This window comes from Panthera tigris, chromosome D1 (assembly GCF_018350195.1).
Source record: "Panthera tigris isolate Pti1 chromosome D1, P.tigris_Pti1_mat1.1, whole genome shotgun sequence".
NCBI lineage: Eukaryota > Metazoa > Chordata > Mammalia > Carnivora > Felidae > Panthera > Panthera tigris.
Genome location: NC_056669.1, coordinates 28417451 through 28439388, shown reverse-complemented (window position 1 = coordinate 28439388; position 21938 = coordinate 28417451). Strand labels below are relative to the sequence as shown.

Here is a 21938-nt window from a genome sequence, read left to right as displayed (position 1 = left end):
AGGTGATCAATCTGTTATGTTTTTATACATAGATATATCATACACATATTGAGATATAAAATATTTCATAATAAAAGGAAAGTAATACATATTTTTTTCCCAGTATACAGGAAATATTGTGCTACTGAAATAAACATTTTATCAGCATTTACTGAGCGGCTAGTATGAGCCAGGTCTATACTCCCAGAGGAAAGAGGACCAATCAAAGGCAACCAGTAACACATGATCTTCACCACTGCCCAAGTGCATGGACCATAACCTCATCACTACTTGTCCCAACCATTCCCAATTTCTATTAGGAAAGAACTTGGGGACAAAAATAGTTCACAGAAAAATTCAAAATGTATTTTCAACAGGAGCTATGTGTAAATATTTCCTTAAAAATGGGAGTATGTTTAATTAATATTTTATCTGCAACTCAGCAGTAATTACTGACCCTAAATACCATAGGCATACACTGTAGGATTAAACAATCTAGCACCAAGGCAATCATAACAAAGCAAAATGAACAGTAATTATTTACTTTTTTTAAGTAATGAAACAATTTTTTAATTAAATAAAATAAGAGTAATAGTTTATGAATCTCTGCTGAAGCTTTTATTATAGATCATTTTTTTCAGGGCATTTTATTGATTTCAACCATCATAAGACCAGGAGCAACAAGGGCCTGGCAGTGTGGCTGAGCCTTCAGTCATAAATGAAAATGGAAGTCTAGGGATGGTAGACTGTTTATTCATCCAAGGAAGTCAAGGGATTTGTACTCCTGGGTAATTTCATGATCCATTAAGGAATTTCCAAATCCTCACAATGTAACAGTTGGAAGTGGCTTCATTCTTGGTGAACCAGTGTGAGCCTAACCAAAGACATACAGAAAAAGAGCTTTTCCATAATTATGGTAAGTGCTGATTAGATGGGGTGGTTCAGGTCACTGTGGGAGCTCAGAGGAGGTTCATTTAGTCGGATTTGGCTCTGTCCAATCAGTGATACACAGATACAAATTAAACATGGTCTTTGCTTTCAAGAAACTTAAAATTAAACAAGGGTAGGGCATGAAAATAATAGCAAAGTGCAGAAAAATGAAAAAATAATACATAGCACCCAAAAATGATCAAACTGTTCTAGTAGCTTCCATAGCTCTAAGAATAAAATCCAAAGGGGTCACTATGGTCACTGCAGCCAAGTGGCCTGGCCTTGGCTCTGCCCTCCTCTCCACAGTCTGGGCAAGCCAAGATGTTTCCACCTCTGCATCTCTGTATTTGCCGTGTTTCTCCCTGCTACATCTTTCCCCAAATGTGCACACACATTGACTTCCTCACTTCATCATATTTCACTCAAAAGCCCCACTTTTGAAAGACCTCCCCCAACCAGTGTGGGGAGTGTCTAAAATTAGCACCTACTTATTCCAGGTGCCTGGGTGGCTAGTTGGTTAAGCCTTCGGCTCAGGTCATGATCTCAATTCGTGAGTTTGAGCCCTGCATGGGGCTCTGTGCTGACAGTGTGCAGCCTGCTAGGGATTCTCTCTGCCCCCCTCTCTCTCAAAATAAATAAAAATAAATTAAAAAAAAACCTTAAAATTAGTAGGTGCTAATGTCTCCCTTCCCTTACCTGCTTGCTTTCTTCTAGGGAGTGTGCATCACTATCTGACATTGTTATCAGGTGTTGAATAATTATTTTTTTGAGCAAACGACACATGATCATAAACAAACTATGGGAATCTGGGTGAATAAGAGGTTTGTTCCAATTGAAGATCAAGGGTGTGATTATGCTGTTTGCAGGCTTTCCACCAGACTTGGGCCTGGGAGAGAGGGGAGAAACAAGGAATAGGGGAGAAGGGTGTGGAAAAACCAACCAGGCTAAGTGAGCCACAGAATATATATGCTGGAGCACCTTAAGGGTACCTTTGTAGTAGGACAAAACACAGACGAGAGTAACAGGAGAGGTCTGTGTCTGGAAATCCAGGCAAGAGTCACAGCATGGATGTGACGGCCTGTCTTCCATCAATCTTCCATCCATGATAAATAGTGTTAACCTTTTTTTTTTCTTATTCCTAATTTAATGTACTATGAAAGAATATAACATGTTTAATGCTTAATATACACCAGGCACAATAGCTGAGATTTTACAAGTTATCTTACACAATTATCATAAATAACTATGATGATGAATGAGATGACCCACACAAAGGTTTGTATTAAACACTGCTAATGATGCTATGCCTTTTTGTTTCTTCCAACAACTCTGTCAGGTAGGTATTAAGGTGTTATTTAGCCCCATTTCACAGATAAGAAAATAAAGCCTCAGAGAGGTTAATAATTTAACAAATGAGGTTCTAACTCCAGAGTCTCTTTATTCCCACTACAGAATAATTCTCAATTAGCATGTTTTATGTAGACCAACAAGAGTTGAGTGTGTATATATATATATATATATAATATTAAATATTAAATATATTAAATATATATATATATATATATAAAATATATATTATATTTAAATAAGCTATAAGGAACATTTAGAAGCTAGGCATCTGCCTGTGGGAAGCTGACAATGTGTCAACCCACCCCCGAGGTTTCCTTTAAATTCCCATAATTTCATGTCTCTGTTACAGCTTCAAAAATGCAGTCCTTCTCTGGTTAAACTTCCACATTCTCAAACATCTCACCTTTCATTTCCCCTTTTAGTTCGTAGAGAAAACCTTGTTGTGAATGGAATTTTGAAGGCCTGCTGGAAATTAAGGCTTGAAGGGCTAATATAAACCAGAGTGGGCGATAACCAAGAGCCAGTGCTCATTCAGCAGGAAGGTCACCAGCTCTAGCACAGTTTCAATGAAAACAGAAGGCAGCAGGGAAATCATTTGCTCTGTATAAAAATTCGAATATAGCCTCTCATCTAGGCTAACTCTCCAAGTCTTCCACTCAGTACACGCTCAAAGTCAGGCTTGTCTCTCCCAGAGACTGGAAAGGGCCTGGGGAAGGGGCAGGACTGAGTCTCTGATGACTCCCACCACCTGCTCTGAGCTGCCCAGCATCCTGGTGGGATCCTGGGAACCCGGCACCAATTACTAATGATACATTAATGGTAACAAGCAAAGCAACTATTTTTTCAATACCAAAGATAACCCTAAGGGTGGGGAAATGTCAAACTGAATGCTTAATAAAGTTGGTGCAAAATGCTCTAGGGGTGCAACGCTAAATTTTCAGGCAGAAATGGAGATGATCCAAGGACTGAAAAAAAAATGTAAAAACCTCACCTTCTTAGCATACACAGTGTGTAGATTTGATTACTGAATAGAGATATGAAATATGCGCTAAATAATTCTTCTGAACAGCTCATTAGGTCTAATCCATCTCTGATTTCTATGAGTCCATTAATTCCAAATATGTGTCTGCTTATACATACACACACATCCACACAGGATCATAAAATGCCGGCTTAATTTCACAATGTAATATCCTGGAAATGGCAACAGGTAAAACGTCAAATTGGATATTATGCAGATTTTCAATGTTTATAATTTTCAGATGTGATAAATGGCAATGACAAAGCATAATGGACCAAAGAAGGATGACATTTCAGTTAGAAAACACTAGACCCATATGGCTAGATGTGTGTGAGGGGGGGGCGAGGCACCAAATATTGGCTGCCACAGAACCACAGAGCTGTAACAACCCAGACAGTATCCACATGGAAACTATACACAGCAAAGAAAATCAACACAGGTGTTGTCTTTGTTTATGTGGGATTTTTATTTATTTCTAATCTCCTAAAATCTGTGCTGCTATCAACATTTGCTCCTTAATTTGAATGTTATACTACAGCTTGCAGACACTCAAGGCCCCAAATGTTTTTTTGTTTTGTTTTGTTTTGTTTTTGTTTTTGTTTTTTGTGGGATTTTTTGTTTGTTTTTTTGGTTTTTGGTTTTTAGGTTTTTTGTTACTCATTACACCATCTTCAGTTTTGAGACTGCCTCCTTTTAGTACTGCTCATTTTTCAACTGGTCATGAAACTTGCTGATTTCTCTGCCCAGAATGTTTTTCCTGCTGATTCCTACAGGGATCATACCATGCTCCTGACCACCCTGCAAACACCACTCTCCCTGCACCCCAAGGTACTGTCCATTACCCATATTTTAAATTCTGGCATAGTGCTTTCCAATACACAAAGTACTGTTTGTCTACTTACTTATTTAGTAAAAACTGGACCTGCCAAGTACAGTTGCACAGGCTGTGTGCTGCTCAAGAATGCTGGATGGAGGGAGTTAAAAATTCACATCTCTGTCTATCCCACCAAGAGGCCTAGGGACTGAGTTGTCAGACTGGAGGAAGGGCACCTATTTATAACTGGTCTGTTTAAGTTGTATGCTGGAAGAGGACACTCTTTTTTACATTTCATACAAGCTGCAGCCCCAGTCTCCCTTCACTTAAAATCATTCTGTGGAAAAGAAACTCAGTACCTAGTACAACGCCTGGCATGTACAAGATACAGAGGAAGTAGTGTTGAAGTGACATAAGGAAGTTCATCCGTTTATTCGCCAACAATGCATTAAGCTCCTATTATGTGCCAGGTGTTGTGAGTCATTTGGAGATAGCAATGAACATAAGACAAGACTCCTGACCCCTGAAATGCAAAATCTTGTAATAGAACCACCTTAAATCTCTAGGTGTCTTCATTGCCTCTTTTCCTTGCAGATCTCCTACCACAACTGCCCTCCTCCTTCCCTTTCTGACCTCTCTTCCCCCCTTACTCAAATGCACAAGTGACTACCCCACCACCTGGTCACACTTCTAAAAGGTAACCTCTGACAGTGGTTTTCTCTCTTCTTCAACATTTTTAAGAAAAAGCTTACGAATCATCCCATCTGTCTCTTTACTGTGTGTCAATTAAAACACTGAGTGTTGGAATATCTCTAGCACAAAAGGTTACACTAAGTAAGAAACCTCCAGCCATTAATGAGCAATTTGTCATCTAAGAAGTATTTTCACTAATTACGGTATGTCTCCAGTCGTATCCATTATAGACATGTGCTAATTTACTTCAAGGTAAAACTTTTCTTTGTCACTGGTTTTCACATATTCTGTAAAGCAGACATTTTACTTGCTTCAGAGATGTAAAGAGTCAAGCAAATGAAAATCAAACATTTGAGGCTTCAGTTTGAAAAGGCCATGGTTCCCACTTTCAGCCACATGTAAAAATCACCAAAAAGCTTGCCAGGAAATTTTAATAAGTGCTTAAGTTTGGACTTTTTTAAGAACTCTGTATATTTCTATGCAACTGATACCAGAAAATAGGAATTATAATAGTTTTGTGGAATTATATCTTGTAATGCTAGGTACTATAACAAATGAACTCAAAAATCCCAGAAGCCTATCACAATGGAAGTGTAATTTTCCTTCATGTGATAATCTAACAAATGAGGTTCTGGGTCAGCTGGTGGGGTGGGTGTGGAAGCCCTGCTCTGTGGAGACATTCAATGACTTGGCTGATAATGGAACTTCTGCCCAATAGGACATGGGTTTCCAAGGTAATTTTGGACATCAACATCCAGATGGCGTAAAGAGAAACAGCATGAAGTATTTCATATGGGAGATTTTTATGGGCCAATCCGCACATAACTTTGCTCACATTCCTCTGGGTAGAACTCAGTCACGTGGCCACACCTGAATTCAAAAGAGCCTGAGAAATGAGAGTCAAGCTTTGTGTCCAGGGAAGAAGATAAACAACCTATATATTTTTGAACAGCTAACAATCTCTTCCTCAAATGTAAAGAACTGAACAGAGCAGTAGGGTCAGGCCCTGCCTTCTCATTTCAGACGCAGGGAAACTGGGAAACAGGGAAACACTAATTTTCTTAGCAGCATCCCATGGTGAGTTGTGACAGAGCTAGGCCTGAGACTCGGGTCACTCCAGCCCACAACCACTATTCACCTTCCAAAAACAATGACCTTTGCTGAAATTCTTCAAAATCAGCCCACCACAGAGGTGCAGGACTTGCAGGAACATCGGCCTCCACCGGGGCACCTGGGGTCACTCGATTCAAAGGAATACTATTTGCCCACAGCAGATGCATTTCATGCTCTGTCCTTCCCCCTTCATATGAAGCTAACACTTACTGAGTGCCAGACACTGTTCTTAAATACTCCCTATTTCCCTCCTGGTTCACTTCTATTATCAAACAACCACAAAACTGAGGCCCAGTGAGGTTAATCAATGTGCCAAAGGTCACACAACAGGGAGGTAGCAAAGCCAAGATTTGAACCCAGGGAGGTGCCTGGCTCCAGACCCTCTACTCAATCATCATGCTCGGTAGCCTTAAGGTAGAATTCCCTTAATAAATAGTTTTAAAAGAAACATAGGGGACATAATATACATGGAATAATATGTTAGAAGTGAGGCACATAGCCTGATTTCTAAGTGCTATTTCCTCCCCCCTCCCCCGCCCCACCACAGTGATCAGACTCGAACCAGAAACTAGTCCTTATTTTCAAGTGTTTATTAGATTTTCTATAAAACCTCCTGTGAAAGTGGAAATTTAAAGGTCCTTTAGCCTCTGTCCATGTAGATTTTATGAAGTGTGTCACAATACCCTGACACACTTCCCCATCAACTTCCCATCCCACTCAATGCCCTGGAAGACAAAACCAAGGCTAGATCACACGCACTCCTTTTGAGCTCTGTTTAGGAACACCCAAACTTCTGCCAATTCAGATATATACGTAAGTCCCCTCTTTCTGATAAAAGATAAATAATTTTCACTGTTAGCAGCTTACTATTATTCCTAATAAAGTTTTCATTCACTCCACAACTATTTCTTAATATATGCCATGTTCCAGACCATAATTTAGCCACTATAAATGAGAGCAATAAAGTCAGTCGCCTTAGGGGCCCTAGTTTTAGTGGAAGAGGCCATAAATAAATAATAGATGAATAAATAACAGAATTTTCTGAGTGTTAAGGGTGATAAAGAAAATTAAACCTAGATAGGGAAACACAGGAGAGTGGGGGCTGGAGTATGGTTATCTCAAACAGCAAGGTCTGGAAAGTCTTCTTTGAGGATGGGGTATTTGAGCAGACACACGAATGTCATGAATATCCTGCCATACAACATTGTGGTGGGTCCTGGCAGAAGAAAGAGCATTTCCACAGGCAAGAATGGACCTGGTGGGTTCAAGGAACAATGGAGAAGTTCAGTGAACTGCATCCTTGTGAGTGGAGCAGAGGTGATAGAGGGAAATTCTGAGGGGTAGGCAGGCAACAGGTAATAAAGAGTTGTTGTTTCTTTTTTAAGTTTATTTATTTACTTTTGAGAGACACAGAGCATGCAAGAAGGGGGAGTGGCACAGAGAGGGGAGACAGAGAATCCCAAGCAGTTTCTGCATTGCCAGTGCAGAGGCCAACGTGGAGCTCACACTCACAGACAGTGAGATCATGACCCAAGGTGAAATCAAGAGTCTGACACTTAACCAAGTAAGCTACCTAGGCACTGGCAATAAAACATTTTTTCATACCATTGAAGTGTTTGTATTTCAACCTAAATATTACTGGAAGTCACCACGGGGTTTTGAACAGAGAGTGGTATGATTTGAACAATGTTCTTAAACTTGAGCCATGAGGTGGAGAATGGTCTCTGGTAGAGCAGAAGCGGTGCAGGAAGACCAGATGAGATGCTACTGGAATAATCCAGGTGAGAGTTGGTGGTGATTTTGACTAAAAAGATAGTGTTAGAGATGGTTAAAGTGGTCTGATTCAAGATATATCTTAAAAGTAAAGACAAATAGGATGTATTGATAGATTAGATGAAGCATAAGAGAGAAAGAAAAAAAATACATATTTATTGGGTCTTGGGCCTGAGTGGTTGAATGAATGGTGGCTTTCATTCCTAAAATCAGGGCTTGGGGCAGACAGGGATGGAAGATCAAGTTGGTGGCTGGTGGTGGGTTAAATGCATCTGGCATCAAGAGCTCTGGCTGGAGGCATTGAGTTTGAAATATCTGAGCCATAAAAGTGGACCTGTGGATTAACACTAGGATATATGATCTGGAACTCCAGCAGGAGAGACTGACTGGTCAGGGAAGAGCAGAAGGCTGCAGCAAGAATGGCTGTGGGTAATGCAACCTCACAGCCCACATGCTGACATGATTAGGGATTCTGAGAAAGCCAGAAAAAGAATGCACAGAAGTCACAATGAGTAGCAAGGAGGATATCTATCCAACTTTCAGGGCTCATGGTAAGCAGTACATAGGAAAAAAAAAAAACAGTCTCTTTTGACATGACTCTAGGAATGGAAACAACTCAGGAAAAAGAGAAAATTCAGGGAAAAGACTGGAAACATAGGGATTTTGCTGGTGATGGATTATGAAGCTGTAAGACAGTAAATAGGAAGGTTTGGAGGATTAGAGGGAAGTCTGCAGTTGGTTCAGATCATTGGAAGTACAAGACCATATGGTAATAAGAAAAATCTAGACGATGATACATGACCTAGGTGGAGGAGTGGGCTTTGACTTCTGAGGTGACTGAGATAACTGAGGAGTGGGAACTACAGATCTTGTCCTGATGGTCTCTTAGGAAAAAAGAGGGTAATGAGCTCTGAGTATAGTTATACTCCAGATCAGCTTCCTAGATATTTGTAATGGAGAGCTTGGGGGGTCATGACTAGGATAGGAACTGCCATGCCAAGAACATTCAGGGCTCTGACTGCTCCTCTATGGACTGCAGTGGCTTGTGTCACAGTGGGTGATGGCGTGGTCTAACCTAGCTTTTCAGTGGTCCTTTATATGGTGGTGATTATTTAAGAGAACTCTTCCTTTGTAATTTCTTTCTCCTAGTGTATTCATTTCCTGGGGCTGCTATAACAAAGCATTACAAACTGGATGTCTTAAAACAAAAGAAATTTATTGTCTCACAGTTCAAGGGACCTGAAGTATGAAATTAAGGTGATGACAGGGACATGCTCCCTATGAAACCTGTAGGATAGAATCCTTCCTTGCCTTTTCCTTCTGGTGGTTCTTTGGCGATCTCTGGCATTTCTTGACTTGCAGCTGTATGATTCCAACCTTTGCCTTCATCATCACATGGCATTCTCCCAGTGTGTCCTCTGTGTTTCCCTATGTTCATCTTCTTATGAAGACACCAGCTGTCTTAGATTAGGGGCTCACCTATTCCAGCATGATCCCATCTTAAGTTCATCGATTACATCTACAATGGCCTTATTTCCAGGTAAGGTCACTTTATGAGGTACTGGATGTCAGGACTTCAACATATCTTTTGTTTTCTTTTTTTTTCTTTATTCTTTTGGTAGGGAGCACAATTCAACCCACACCACAGTATTACCCTTTCCAGTTTTTATGTATAATAACTGTACCAAATTAAAGAGAATTTGCATGTATTCTCTATCTTATTTTCTTCCTCATTGCTTCTGATTGTTTATAATTATTATGGATTGAGCTTTCCTGACAAGTAAATTTGTCCAAAGATGCTTATTCTGAGTGTGAGTGCACTTTTCCACTCATCCTCTCCATTAGAGCCTGTTTGAAAGCCACAGAAGACCAAGAAATTATTTTTACACAAACATATCTTCCTTTGCCAACATGTGGCCAACAAAGCTTTATCTGCCTGTTGATTTCAGTTTTGTCACTTTCCATCAGTCTAATGGTTGATGCTTTTTTCATTAAAAATTCTATTATTTAAAAAAAATCCATCAGCAAGATTATAAGATTAATTCATATGTTCATTTTATAAGACAAATCTAAATCTCAAAAGCTTTCTGAGCCAAAGCATCTCACACTGAGAAGAGGGCAAGTTGGCCAAATATGCCCAAATAAGCCCAAAAAACCAAGCCACGTGATCAATGAGATTTGAGAAAGCCAGATGCAGAAAGGGTGAGACTTCTATCTATAACTTCAATTAATTTTAGCTCAATGGCATACGTTTGAAGTGAAAAAGACTGTTTTTGTGGTTCCATTGGTGATTTCTGCAGTCAATTTCTAGTGCCAGGTGCAAGGGTCTTGCCCCAGACTTGGACAGAAGAAAAATTACCAAATGCAGAAAGACTTCCTTCTCAATTTTCCCTATTACTGTGCAAGTCCTGAGCTGGCCTCTGACTGCACAGGAGATGCGAATGAATGGAAAAATTACAATCAGAGAACATTAAAGCTAGAAGGGCTTAACCCCCTCCCCACCCTGGCCCAAGCTAGGGCATCCCTACCTCTATTTGTCTGTTGACTCCAGTGGAATTATCACAGAAAAATCAGTCTCCCAAGGAAAAAAGTCTACCAATCCTAAATCTGCACATGAACTCCTGACCCCACTATTTGTTTCAGAGAACCTGCCTCTACAGAGCTTTCTGTATGGCTTTTTCTGGTAGGAAATTCATCTTCAGAGCCATGAACTGTCACAACTTGCTATGCAACAATCTTGTTATGAAAAATAAAGAAATACCTTTCTTCTCACTCCCTGTCAGAAATAAAACAGTGCAAGAAATTATTTGAACTGAAGAAGAGTCCTAGGATCTAAACAAACGTGTAGAGAAAACACCAAAGTATAATTACGGGTGGGTAGAGAGGCATTCCTATCATTCTAGAAATTCCAGAAGCATTACATGGTGTATCAATCAAAGGGTAGCTATGGGTGTTTAAACTGCCATAGTTTATAATGAAAATTGCCAAATGTGTCAATATTTTATATATATATATATATATATATATATATATATATATATATATGTGTGTGTGTGTGTGTGTGTGTGTGAATATGTATATACATATGGAGAGAAAGAGAGTAATAATTATACACTAAACTTTGTGTGTATTTCCTTTTTAACCAAAAATAACCCTTTGAGGTAGGCAATAACTGTCCTTTTTATACTGACAGATTAAAAGCTTTTGCCTGACAGCTCACAGACACAGTGCTTGAGTCAGGGTGAGCAGAATCCTATCTCCTAATCTGTTTTCTTTCTAGCATACCACTTCCACTAGAATATGAGTTAGTATGGTCTTGTTTGTTGGAGACCTTTGCCACTATCAATTGTGCTCCCATAAAACATTCTTATTTTCTCCTCCTCATCATTGCTCACATGCAATTTGGAAATTGTGTCCTAAACCCAAGTAATTCTTAAGTTCCTAAATGTAGTACTAATTGACCATCTATATGAAGTTAATTGTATTGTTTATTTATTATCAGTAATCTATTACACATAGTGGGAACCCATCAACCTTATCCCAAGGAAGAAAAGTAACGTCAAATAATACAAGGATAATGTTATTTTTACCTGTCAGTGGAAACTCTGAACCTAAGAGAATAAATACACTATTAACATTAATTATAATTGTTTTCAAGATTCTCCCATGTTGAGAGATGCCAATGGTCCTACTTCTAGAAAAACTAAGAAGAAAGTGTGTAGGTCAAGGTTTCACCCACTCTGCTTCCCACTGCCAGAACAGCCAGATATACTGGCTTGTGGGATCCTCATAGAATTTTGTTTCTACCTTGATTTGTTCAATATCCCATGCCAGAGTAATACATGGCAATGTCTGATGATTTGCTAACTCTCTATGAGAGTCCGAGACTGCTGATCTGAAGCAAAACGTTGGTGGAAGAACCTGGAATAGACTTACTCTGAAAAAACTATGGAGATTCTAGGGTTGTCTAATGAGAAGGGACTTGTAGAGGCCAGCTGGGCATTCTCTGTGTCTCCACACCATCAAAGCTTAAACATTCCCATACTCCATTCCTAAAATACTTCAAGAAAGGAGATTCTTACACTTCAGGACAAGGAGGAAAAGCCAAATTCACCTGGTTTCTAGAAGGAGTACACCATGGCAATGAAGCAAAGAAGGGATAGATTGAGAAGAGCCCTGTGGTACAAAAAGAGAACCAGCTTAGAGTCAGATAAAACTTGTTCTAAGCCCCAGGCTCAGCCACCATCTGACTGTGTGATCTTGGAAAATGTCTCACTTTTCTCTCTGTGCTTTGGTTTCTTGATCTGTAAAATCAGAATAATAATCGCATCCATCTCCTAGAGCAGCTATGAGGATTAAATAAGGCTATGAGGACTAAATTAGTAGAGTGCTTAGCATGGAGCCTGATACAGTAAACAGTTGTCCTATATGAAATCAGAGGTGGAGAAGGCTAAGAATACAAACTTCAGTGCCAGACACAACCAGCAGTGAGAACCAAGCATGGTGACAAATGCTTGCTGACTGTCATGATGCTGTCAGTGTGACACTTTTGCACTTAGTAGGAAACGGCGGCCTTATTTCAGGCACAGGTAGCCCTATACTAGGGCTCACAGCTAAGTGAGGAATCATGGGCTGATGTCACCTCCACCTCACCCTTCCGGAAGGCATCTTTGTGCAAGACTTATGATCACTATCTCATTATCTGTAAAACCAGGTGGTTGAAACAGATCTCTGCAATCCTTTCAAACTCAAAAGACAAAAGCAACATTTCTGCAAAGCACCTATGATTGTAGGTGAGGAATGTTGGAGAACCAGGCTGTCCCTCGGTGCCCCTTGCCAGGCTCCCATGACAACTGGCATAAACCTTTCTCCTTCTGCCCCATGCTCTGTTGGGTTTTTCGTTTTCCCATTTTAGTCTTTGGCTCCTCAAAAGGCTGAGTATGCTTCCAGGAGCCTCCCTCCACAGCTCCATCTGTCCATGCTCTTCTGAGCCACAGTCCACCGGCTGGATCCCTGGCAAGCCCCGGAGGTGAGCACACAGTGGTTGATCTTGGGAGGAGGCAACACAATCAGAACAGCACATGGTTCCTGAGTGGCACTGTTATTCTGAACCAGTTAACTCATTAAGAATGGATCAACAGTTACACCATGAGACAACCATTGCTAGCAAACTCCAAATAGAGAGAAAGAAGGATGGGCAGAAAGGTACATTTTGGTGCCCCTCCTCATCTTGAAAATGCTAATCTCCTTGAGGTCTACCTGGGCTTAAACACCTCATCAGAGAGGAGCTCCTCTTCAAAGGCTAAAGGACTGGATAGGGAAGTGACCTGGCAGAAAGAAGACAAGTGTCATGGGTGCAGCTATGAAATAACCAACAGATGATGTGGCCCATCTGTGTCCCTGACAGAAAGACACCAGCCCAATTACTTATCTGTAATTGTAACTTCCTCAAGGGCAACCTCACACATCTGTGCAGACTAGTCAGAAATGACAGTGAGCCAGTAACATGTCGAGGGCAAGAACAACACAAGACAACTAAGGGAAAAGGACAGAGAAGGGCAAGGAGAAGAAGGCAATGATCTCAGATTTCCTTCATTTGTTCACGCAACAACTATTTACTGAGAGCCTTCTATTTGCCTGACCTTGGGTACACAGTGCTGAATAAGAGAAGGTACCTATTCTCTAGTTAAAGTCCATTTGGGGACGACAGATCATAAACACAGAACCAAATATATGAATAAGAAAACTTCAGATATGGATGACTTATCTGAAGAAAAAAAATCCAAGATGAAATGTCAGTGTAAGACTGGTGTAGGTGGTAGGGATTATTTTGACCTTGGGTGTCAGGAAAGGTTTTAGTGAGGGGTTTCCATCTGAGCTGAGACCAAAATGATAAATAGCTGTCCATGGAAAGATCTAGAGTAAGGTATCCCCAACAGTTATGAGCACAAATAGAAGGCCTCTGTAGCAAGAATTTGTTTTCTACCTTTATGAGGTGGAGAAAAGGCCAGGGTGTCTACAGCAGAAAGACAAGCAGAACAGACATTCAGACTTTATTACCAAAAATGATAGGCTAAGTCATGTGCTGGATGCTGGGATATAAACATGAGAAAGTCATCATTTTGCCCTCAAGAGACAATAGAGTAGCTGAAGGGATAAAGATAATCCATCTGCTATCAAGTGAAATGCTAAATTTTTCACATGATATGAATAAAGGGCTACAGCTTCCTATGTTTAGAAGGGGACTCTATGGGTTTCCTCAAGTATCAAAAACACATTCTTCTGTGCTATTCCATGGAGTTGCTATGGCAAAATCCAACTTCAATCTCATACATTTCTCAGATCTTTTCTTCTTAACTCATCTAAACAAACAAACAAACAAACAAACAAGCAAAAAACAAAACCTCAACGTTGTGCAGTGGCAAAGCCTACACTCTAGACATGTAACAACAGGTACAAGTTAGCTTTTGATACTCACTTTGCAGATGATCCCAGTGAAATAATTCACTATACTACTTGTCACCTTATTGGGGGAATCTATGACAACACAAAACACATTCATCAGAACTTCCAAACGATAGGTGGATACTTAGTGAAAGGTCTCCAATTAATTTTTTTAATGTTTATTCATTTTTGAGAGACAGAGTGTGAGCAGGGGAGGGGCAGAGAGAGGGAGGCACAGAATCCAGAATCTGAAGCAGGGTCTAGGCTCTGAGCTGTTAGCACAGAGCCCAATGCAGAGCTCAAACTCACAAGTTGTGAGATCATGACCTGAGCCAAAGTCAGACGCCCAACCAACTGAGCCACCCAGGTGCCCCAAAAGGTCTCCAATTAATGACATCCACATAGTTGAGAACCTCAGCTCTCTCCTGCCCCTCATTTTTTCCTCAGCATTTCCACAGAGAATCCCACCCCACATGGAAACAGGATGCTCTTTTCTGACCACACGCACACACATCACCCACTTCCTGATGGGCACACTCTGCCTCACCTGTAAGTTACCTCTTTGTCTACAGCCCAGCCTTTTGAGTTGGACTTAAGTCCCTGGAGTACGACATCCAAGCCTCATGCTTTTTTATACCCCAAAACCCAGTTCAGAACCCTTCATGTAAGAACGACTTAGTAAACCTTTGTTGGTTGAGCACAGCTGTATTTTAAAGTAAAATGATGGAAAAATGCAGTAAAGAAATAAGTTGAATATAGGCTGAAGGATGTTTTTGTTTAGTTTCTATTCATTTTATCTGTTCCATAAACATTTGGGAGTACACAGTGCTCATGATATTACAAGGTACGATCTCTGCTTTCCAACAGCTAGCTGTTCCCCATTGCATGAGGAGAAAGAACATAGAAGGTTCAACATCATTGCAGGAAAGGGTCTAAGCCAAAATGACTAGAGGAGACACTGAGTACTAGCAAGGAATTAGAACACAGAATGCAGCGGGGAAAGTGTGGTGTCCAAAATGAGGGAGTAGAGTCCTGAGTCAGCTTCCAGCTCTGCCACTTAACTACTTGTGTGATATTACCTAAATTTCCCTCTGTGGGCCTTAGCTTCCACAGCAATGAAGTTGGGATAATTAAGTCTATTTCAGGGAGTTGTTCAAACATTAAATGTTACTATGTATACAAACTATTTAACACATACAGTAACTGACCAATCATTGACACTACTATTCATCTTAATAACATTATTATTACTACTGCCTCATAACCTGGCTTCAACACTTCCTATCTGTACAACTTAATCAAACAATGTAAACTCTCCATGCCTCAATTTCCTCATCTGCAAAATGGGAATAATAATAGCACCTACATCACAGGGTCTCTATTAGGGTTAAATGTTAATGTTATGAAGCTGGATGACAGAGAAGATGCTATGAAAAACAGACTCCTCCCTGACACATAGCAAATGCTCCCTAAACCTTTGTTAATGCTATTATTATGGTATATCCTGTTCTGCATAACCTCACCTTTAAAAAAAATATATGCATACAGACTATCAGCAGGAGGGCAGAAAGGGTGGGTGATAGCAAATTGTTTGCGATTTTTTTCAGGCTGTCAATGGCAGGCTCGGGTGAAAGGTTTCCCAATACCTCCACAAGGACCGTTAACACTAATTGGATGAAATAAAACATTTTTAAAAGTTTCCTCACATTAGAATCTGCTGCTGAAGCATTCATTCTTTGGGGACTGGAAGACATCTTCAAAAAATAAAACTGGCGAGAACAAAGAATAAAATGAAATCAGAGCAAAAAGTCCTCTGCTGGTTGAGAAGTAAACTACAAGCATCACCCACAGCAATGTGGACAGGGTTGCTCTCCAGGGCAGAGCGGAGGTGCTCCAGGCCTCCCTAGTTGTATTCTGTGTAGCTTAGTTGCATGCTGAAAAAAGAAAAGAAGAAAGAAAGAGAGAGAGAGAGAGAGAGAGAGAGAGAGAAGGAGAGAGAAAGAGATTGAGGGGAAGGAAGGAAGGAAGGAAGGAAGGAAGGAAGGAAGGAAGTAAAGAGGGAAATAAAATGAAAAGATCCACATAAATACACAAAAAAGAAAGAAAAACTCCAAAAAATAAAAATAAAAAAAAATAAAATTCCAGAGCCCTGAGACACTGCACTACAACAATCTAGAATCAGGTTTGCAAATTTAGCAAATTTTATGCAAACAAAATACATTCTGAAATTCCTATTTGCTTGTTTGCACACCAAATTACAAAGACTGTGTTTGAGGGTTCAAAGGCTCCAACTCCACAAAAGAACACCTCAGCATGGCGGACCTTGCTTGTTCTAGTGCATAAGAGCCTGGGAAGAATGAAGGTTATCCTGCAGAACGTGAGCATCCTTTGTGCAGGTCATCTGATACACCTGCAGCCCGATTCACATCCTAAATCAGGCCCTAGCCAGTGGGTCAGTGTCAGTCACATCCTAGCTCCTCTAATCCCTGCCCTATAAGGCTCCATCCACTGGAAGTGTCTTCCTCCTTATGTCACTTAGACATTTCGTCCCAGGGGCTGGCACAGAATGGCAGGGGATGTTCTAAGAGAGTCTTTTTATGTCACAGCAGTGTTGGGTCTAGAGAAGAAGCCCCATCATATTCCACTTCCTCCTTCTACACCCAAATAAGACCAGAGCAGATGTGAAAATGCAAAGAAACATTAGCACTTGAAAGAGACAGGGACAGGGAAGCCCAGAGTGAGCAAGAAAGGCATGGAGGGAAAGATAAAGAAAGAGAAGTCCATGATAATGCAATTTTAAGTAGAAGCTGTTCCTAACTAAAGCCCATGCCCTGGCTCAGCATCTGCCAAATTCAGCCACTCTCTAGAGAGTCTTAATTCTCATGAGACTAGGAAGATGCCTTCTGAAGACCAGATCCTGGCTCATCCAACCCCCCTTCAAATGATCCCCATTACAATATGGGACAATTGTCTATAAGGCCCCTTTGCTATTTCTTTATCTCCAAATCTCCACAGAGCTGACTACCTTCCACCTTCTCCTTGAAAATACCATCCCATCTGTTTCTAAAATGTTCTCCATGTGAGACTGTCTCTATTTCATCTCTTTGAGACCACTCCTTGCAGCTAAGAGTTAGGGACAAAGGGAACATCCAGAGAATACTAAATTCATCATCGTATTGTGTTAAGGCTTCATTTTTGCACTTCTCTTTTAGGCAGCCTGAAATCACAACATTTTTAGAGCTCCATGACATCCCTTGACAAAGCAGATACAGTAATTCTGGGGTGGGAGGCAGTTAGATATTTAACCTTTGTCCAAAGTAGTCACTGAAGGGCTTAGTGGAAGAGGTGGGTTTTCTGAGCCAATGGGTAACTAGGAGTTCACTGGGGCTTTGGGGGTTAGCTCTTCAAAGACAATGGAGCACGGGATGTTTGTAGGCCTTACATATGTCCTTAAATCACACACTTCATTTGGCAATGTCCTGACAAGTCAGCTCTGTATTGCCAGAGCCCCCTTCTTGATATTTTCTATCCTGTGGATATTTCCTTAAGCGTACCATCCACAAACAATGCAATTTTAAAAGAACAGTCACCAGGGGTAAAACAATGGACACCAGCACCACGATTATCTTTCTAAGAATCTTTGAATGCAAAGCATGGGAATATTGCCATGTTGCCTTAGAGTCAGCTCAGTAGCCCAGTTTGGAAAACTTTAAGTAAGAGAGAATATTAAATCAAAGAGAGGCAGAGAAATGATTCTTCATATGAACCTTCTTAACTTCTGCCTCATGCTGACTCTCTCTAAAGAGTAAGATTTCCCATTATCATCACTAATTCTCTGTTACCCTCTCATGAGTGATACATTTCTTAGACACTGGAAATTGAGTTAACAAGTCAGTAGGCAGGGTCATCAGGGACATAGACTCATCCCATCTTACACAAAACATAGCCAAGATTCTTCTCCTCCTCAGTTTCTGTAAGCCTTAACCCCAGAAACCCATCAGGACCCAACTCAACATTGAAATATCCTATCTTTTCAGTAGATGAGTTTTGCACACACCATTTTAGTGGGGGAAAAAAAAAAAAAACAAGAGGGAACAGCTAACCAGAGTAAATGATGTTTTCCATGGACAAATCAGACTCATCTCCAGGACTTCAATCTCAGAAAGCCATATTTCGACAGGAAAAAGCATGTCCTTCTGCCCACCAGCTCATGGCATGAAGGCACTCCAGGAAAGCCCAGACACAGTCAAGCCCAGGACAAAACATCAGGTCTGCCAGAATACAGGAGCCCACTGGCAACACCCCATGGCACAGGCAGAGTGAAGGCATTCAAACGGAGCCAGACTCGTCCTTTGGGACTCATTAACTTCAGAGATGACTGTTCATGCTGAGCCCCAGCCAGGTCCCCAGTCACCATGGCCACCAGGTTCGGGCACACACAGCGTCCATGCCACTGTCCTCAATCTCAGTGACTCCCTGTCTTAGCCGCCCCTCACGCTTACCAAGTCCTGAGCCAAGGAGGCCAATTTTGGAGAAACAGCTCATCTCCCCAACCTCTGAGCGTTTCCCTAACACCACCACGTTCCCGGGGCAGAGCACTCAGTTTCCCATCCATGAATCGTGCAGCCCAAGGAACCAGCGACCTCCGTGCCAGCTGCGCCAGCGCTCACACCTGCACCCCTGCCCCTCTCCCCCCACAACCCATACAAATCATTGTTAATTCATAGAAGAAAGACAGCTCCCTACCTGAGGGTGGCGCTCTCCCCCTGCCGGACCGTCACGTTGTCCATAGCTTTGGGGAAGGTGGCATCTCCGCTGCGCACGGGCACTCCTGTGGGTACAAGGAACAGCAGCCTGAGAGACACGACCACGAGGCACTTCCAGGGCAGGAACAGGTACCCACAGACCCCCATCCTCGACAGCCACAACTTCCCAGAACTCCGGCAGCTGCAAGGCACACACCCCCCGGGCGAGCACAGGAAGTGGGTGGGGTGAGGGAGCGAGCTCAGGGACCGAGCAGTGAACTAGCAGCGACCGAGAGGCGCGAGAGGAGAAAAGCACGCAGACTCCTCCAAGTCTAATATTCCTCCCCTGAATCCGGCCTCGGATAACCAATTTCCACGGAGGACATCCACGGGGTGTTTCCTCGGTGCTGCTTCGGCCGGGGAAGACGGCCAAGAAAGGGGAAGCGCAAGGCAGGTGCAAAGGTGTGGGCACGTCTCAAGAGCCCCTTCTTCCCGGTAGCAGTTCTGACATGGCACTTTGGAGTGGAGTAAGCACTTTGGTACCAGAAGGGGACAGGGGGTGGGTCAGATCCGGCTCCCCAGAGGTGGTCTGCAATTCCTCAGTTCGAACAAGGGGAAATCCAACACTTTCTTTGTAAGTTTCAAAGGAAGGATCGCCAGGAGAAAAACAATCCGTAACAATAGCCAAGATGGAAAGTGGGGCACGCTGGAGGCGGCTCCGCCGGGCTTCGTGCGATCCGGACCCGGTGATCCTGCGGCAGCCGCCTCGGTCAACTTCCTCCGAGCCGAAATGCGCTCTGCAGCCGCTGCGATTCGGCCAGTCTCGGGGGAGGCAGTCGCCGCGGCGGCGGCCGAGGCAGGAGCGGCCCGGCGGAGCGCACCGCGGCGGCCCCTAGCTCGCTGGCTGTCTGGCTAGGGAAGACGAGGCGCAGCCGGCACCGGAGCCGCGCGGACGCCACGCTCAGCGGCCGCCCCCGGCCTCCGCGCCGCCTTCCTCCCGGGAGCAGCCCCGACGCGCGCGGGCCCCGACCGCCGGGGTTGTCATGGCAGCAGCTCCATCACTGACCGCCACTTTCTCCGGGGCCGGCGCCGAGCGAGCGGGCGGACTGCGCGCTCATCCTGGCGGGCGGGCGCGGGGCTCGGGGCGCGGGCGCCCACCTTAACCCCTGCCGCGCCGCGCCGCGCCGCGGCAATGCACCAGCCGAGGCGAGGAGTTTAACCATTTACCCCCTTGAGGAGATGTCACTTCCAAATTAAGAAGAAAGGCAAAGTTACCTCACAATCTTAATAAACCCAAGACATCTTAAAAAGGGTCACAAACTAATTAACTAGGAAAGGAAAACCCTGCAGCATGCATGCATGCACCTTTAAAATTATCAGATTAATTCCATTAGCATTTAGAGTAAATTTAGAGTGTTGGAGGATGCTTTAGAATAATCTCATTTTTATTCAATAGTCAATGCCCACACCACCAGCACCCCACCCCCCCAGAAGCTACTTTCCAACACCGGAGACTCAACAACACCTTTCTAAACAGATGTCCCATATATAAAATAAATACAAAATCACAGACGTCTCTTAGTGTGTAAAAGTGGCAAAATCGCATCAAAATTTTGGTCAAGTTCTGACACTAACTTACATTCTTTATTCTTGTTTTGTCGACATTAAAAGATGCTAGTCCTGCAAAAGTGCTCATTCAGATGAATGAGTGTGAGCCACTTGCTTTATTTATACTGCGGACTCCCAAGTTTCCTGGGTTTCACAAGCTTGCAGAGCTGATTTCAAATCATCTTAAGAGGTGTGTTTTTCGAATTTTTGAAACCCAGGGAAAAACTGGTTTTGCTTCAGTTCTTGTCACTTCTCTCTAGCTGCTGTGGGTCCCTGTATACCTACATTTAAATTTCTCCCTTAAGTCCAGCTATGAAAGAATGCAGTGCATTCCCCTTCCTGGGCCTGTCCCCTGAGCTAGGGAGAAGCCCAGAGCAGCCCAACCCACACAGCTGTGCTAAGTAATGCTAACATGCTTTCTCCTCAGGGACTTCCAGATCTAAGCCCTCTACACTGACCCAGATTTTTCCTGGGCATAGACAAGAGGCAACCAACAGTGACTTTGTTTCTTCTCCCTCAACTTTCTATCAGATACAACCAGGAATCTGTTTTTTGTTTGTTTGTTTGTTTGTTTGTTTTGTTTTGTTTGTTTTTTGGGGTTTTTTTGTTTGTTTTCCAATAGCTGTTAAATAACAGAAAAAGATGTTCTTTCCCAAATCCATCTAGCCAACACCAAAATGATTGATACGTTATAACTATAAGTGTCCCAGTGCCAGAAAAGTCCTTACACCTTGCAGGTGTAAGGTAACATATGTGTTACCTACTTGCATGTAGGTAACATATGTGTCAGAGAAAAAACAAGCATTTCACCCACCATACTGCCTCACCCTACTTTAGACTGGTAGGGATGGAGATAGGGTTTGCAGATGTAGGACCCATACTCCAGGGTAACAAAGACAGACTGAGCAAATGTGTTTTTTTTTTTTTTTCTTTTAATAGTTAACCAGAAAGTGGTCAACCATTAAAAGTTGAGCAACTTTACACTGAAGATCTCAATTAATCCATCATTAGGGCCATTTTTTTCTTCATCTCCTCTGGTGACTTTTCCTGAGATTAAATTCTCAGGGAAACCCACCGGCTACTTTTGGCCAGTAGGGACCATTTGATATATAGCATCAAAAAAAATCAATTGTCAACTTATGCCTGCAACAAATGACTTTACTATGGGGGGGGGAGCAAAAGCAAAAAAAATGGCATCTATGCATCTATGGAGAGCGGGAGAGTTTTGCTTATATTTTTGAAAGAATAAAAAAGAGAAAATCTTTCTCTGCACCAGTCCATTCTTGCAAGACCCTATAAGAAGTAAAGTGTGAGATTGTATTTGCTGACTTACAGTCTGCTGAATTTGGAGTTGTTCTTCCCCTAAAGCCAACGAGTTACCTCTAATAATATCCATCTTTCAATTTTACCCACCCCTCTTGCTCCCCGACCAACCCTTCTGTGTACACACATCTTCACTACCTCAGCT

The 21938-nt window shown here is 42.3% G+C and overlaps 1 protein-coding gene across 3 annotated transcripts in view; it reads right to left on the bottom strand.

The window, feature by feature from the left end:
- The window catches only part of NTM (neurotrimin), a 398407-nt gene extending 378763 nt beyond the window's left edge, over positions 1–19644 (bottom strand). For 2 of the 3 annotated variants that reach the window (XM_007082672.3, XM_007082673.3), the window contains exon 1: positions 18864–19643. In XM_007082672.3, coding sequence (XP_007082734.1) covers positions 18864–19030 — 167 coding nt within the window. In that variant the 5' untranslated portion in view covers positions 19031–19643. Of the gene's footprint in view, positions 1–18863 lie in introns of all 3 variants that reach the window. The other variant, XM_007082670.3, reaches the window with a different exon arrangement.
- Positions 19645–21938: the final 2294 nt, after the last annotated feature.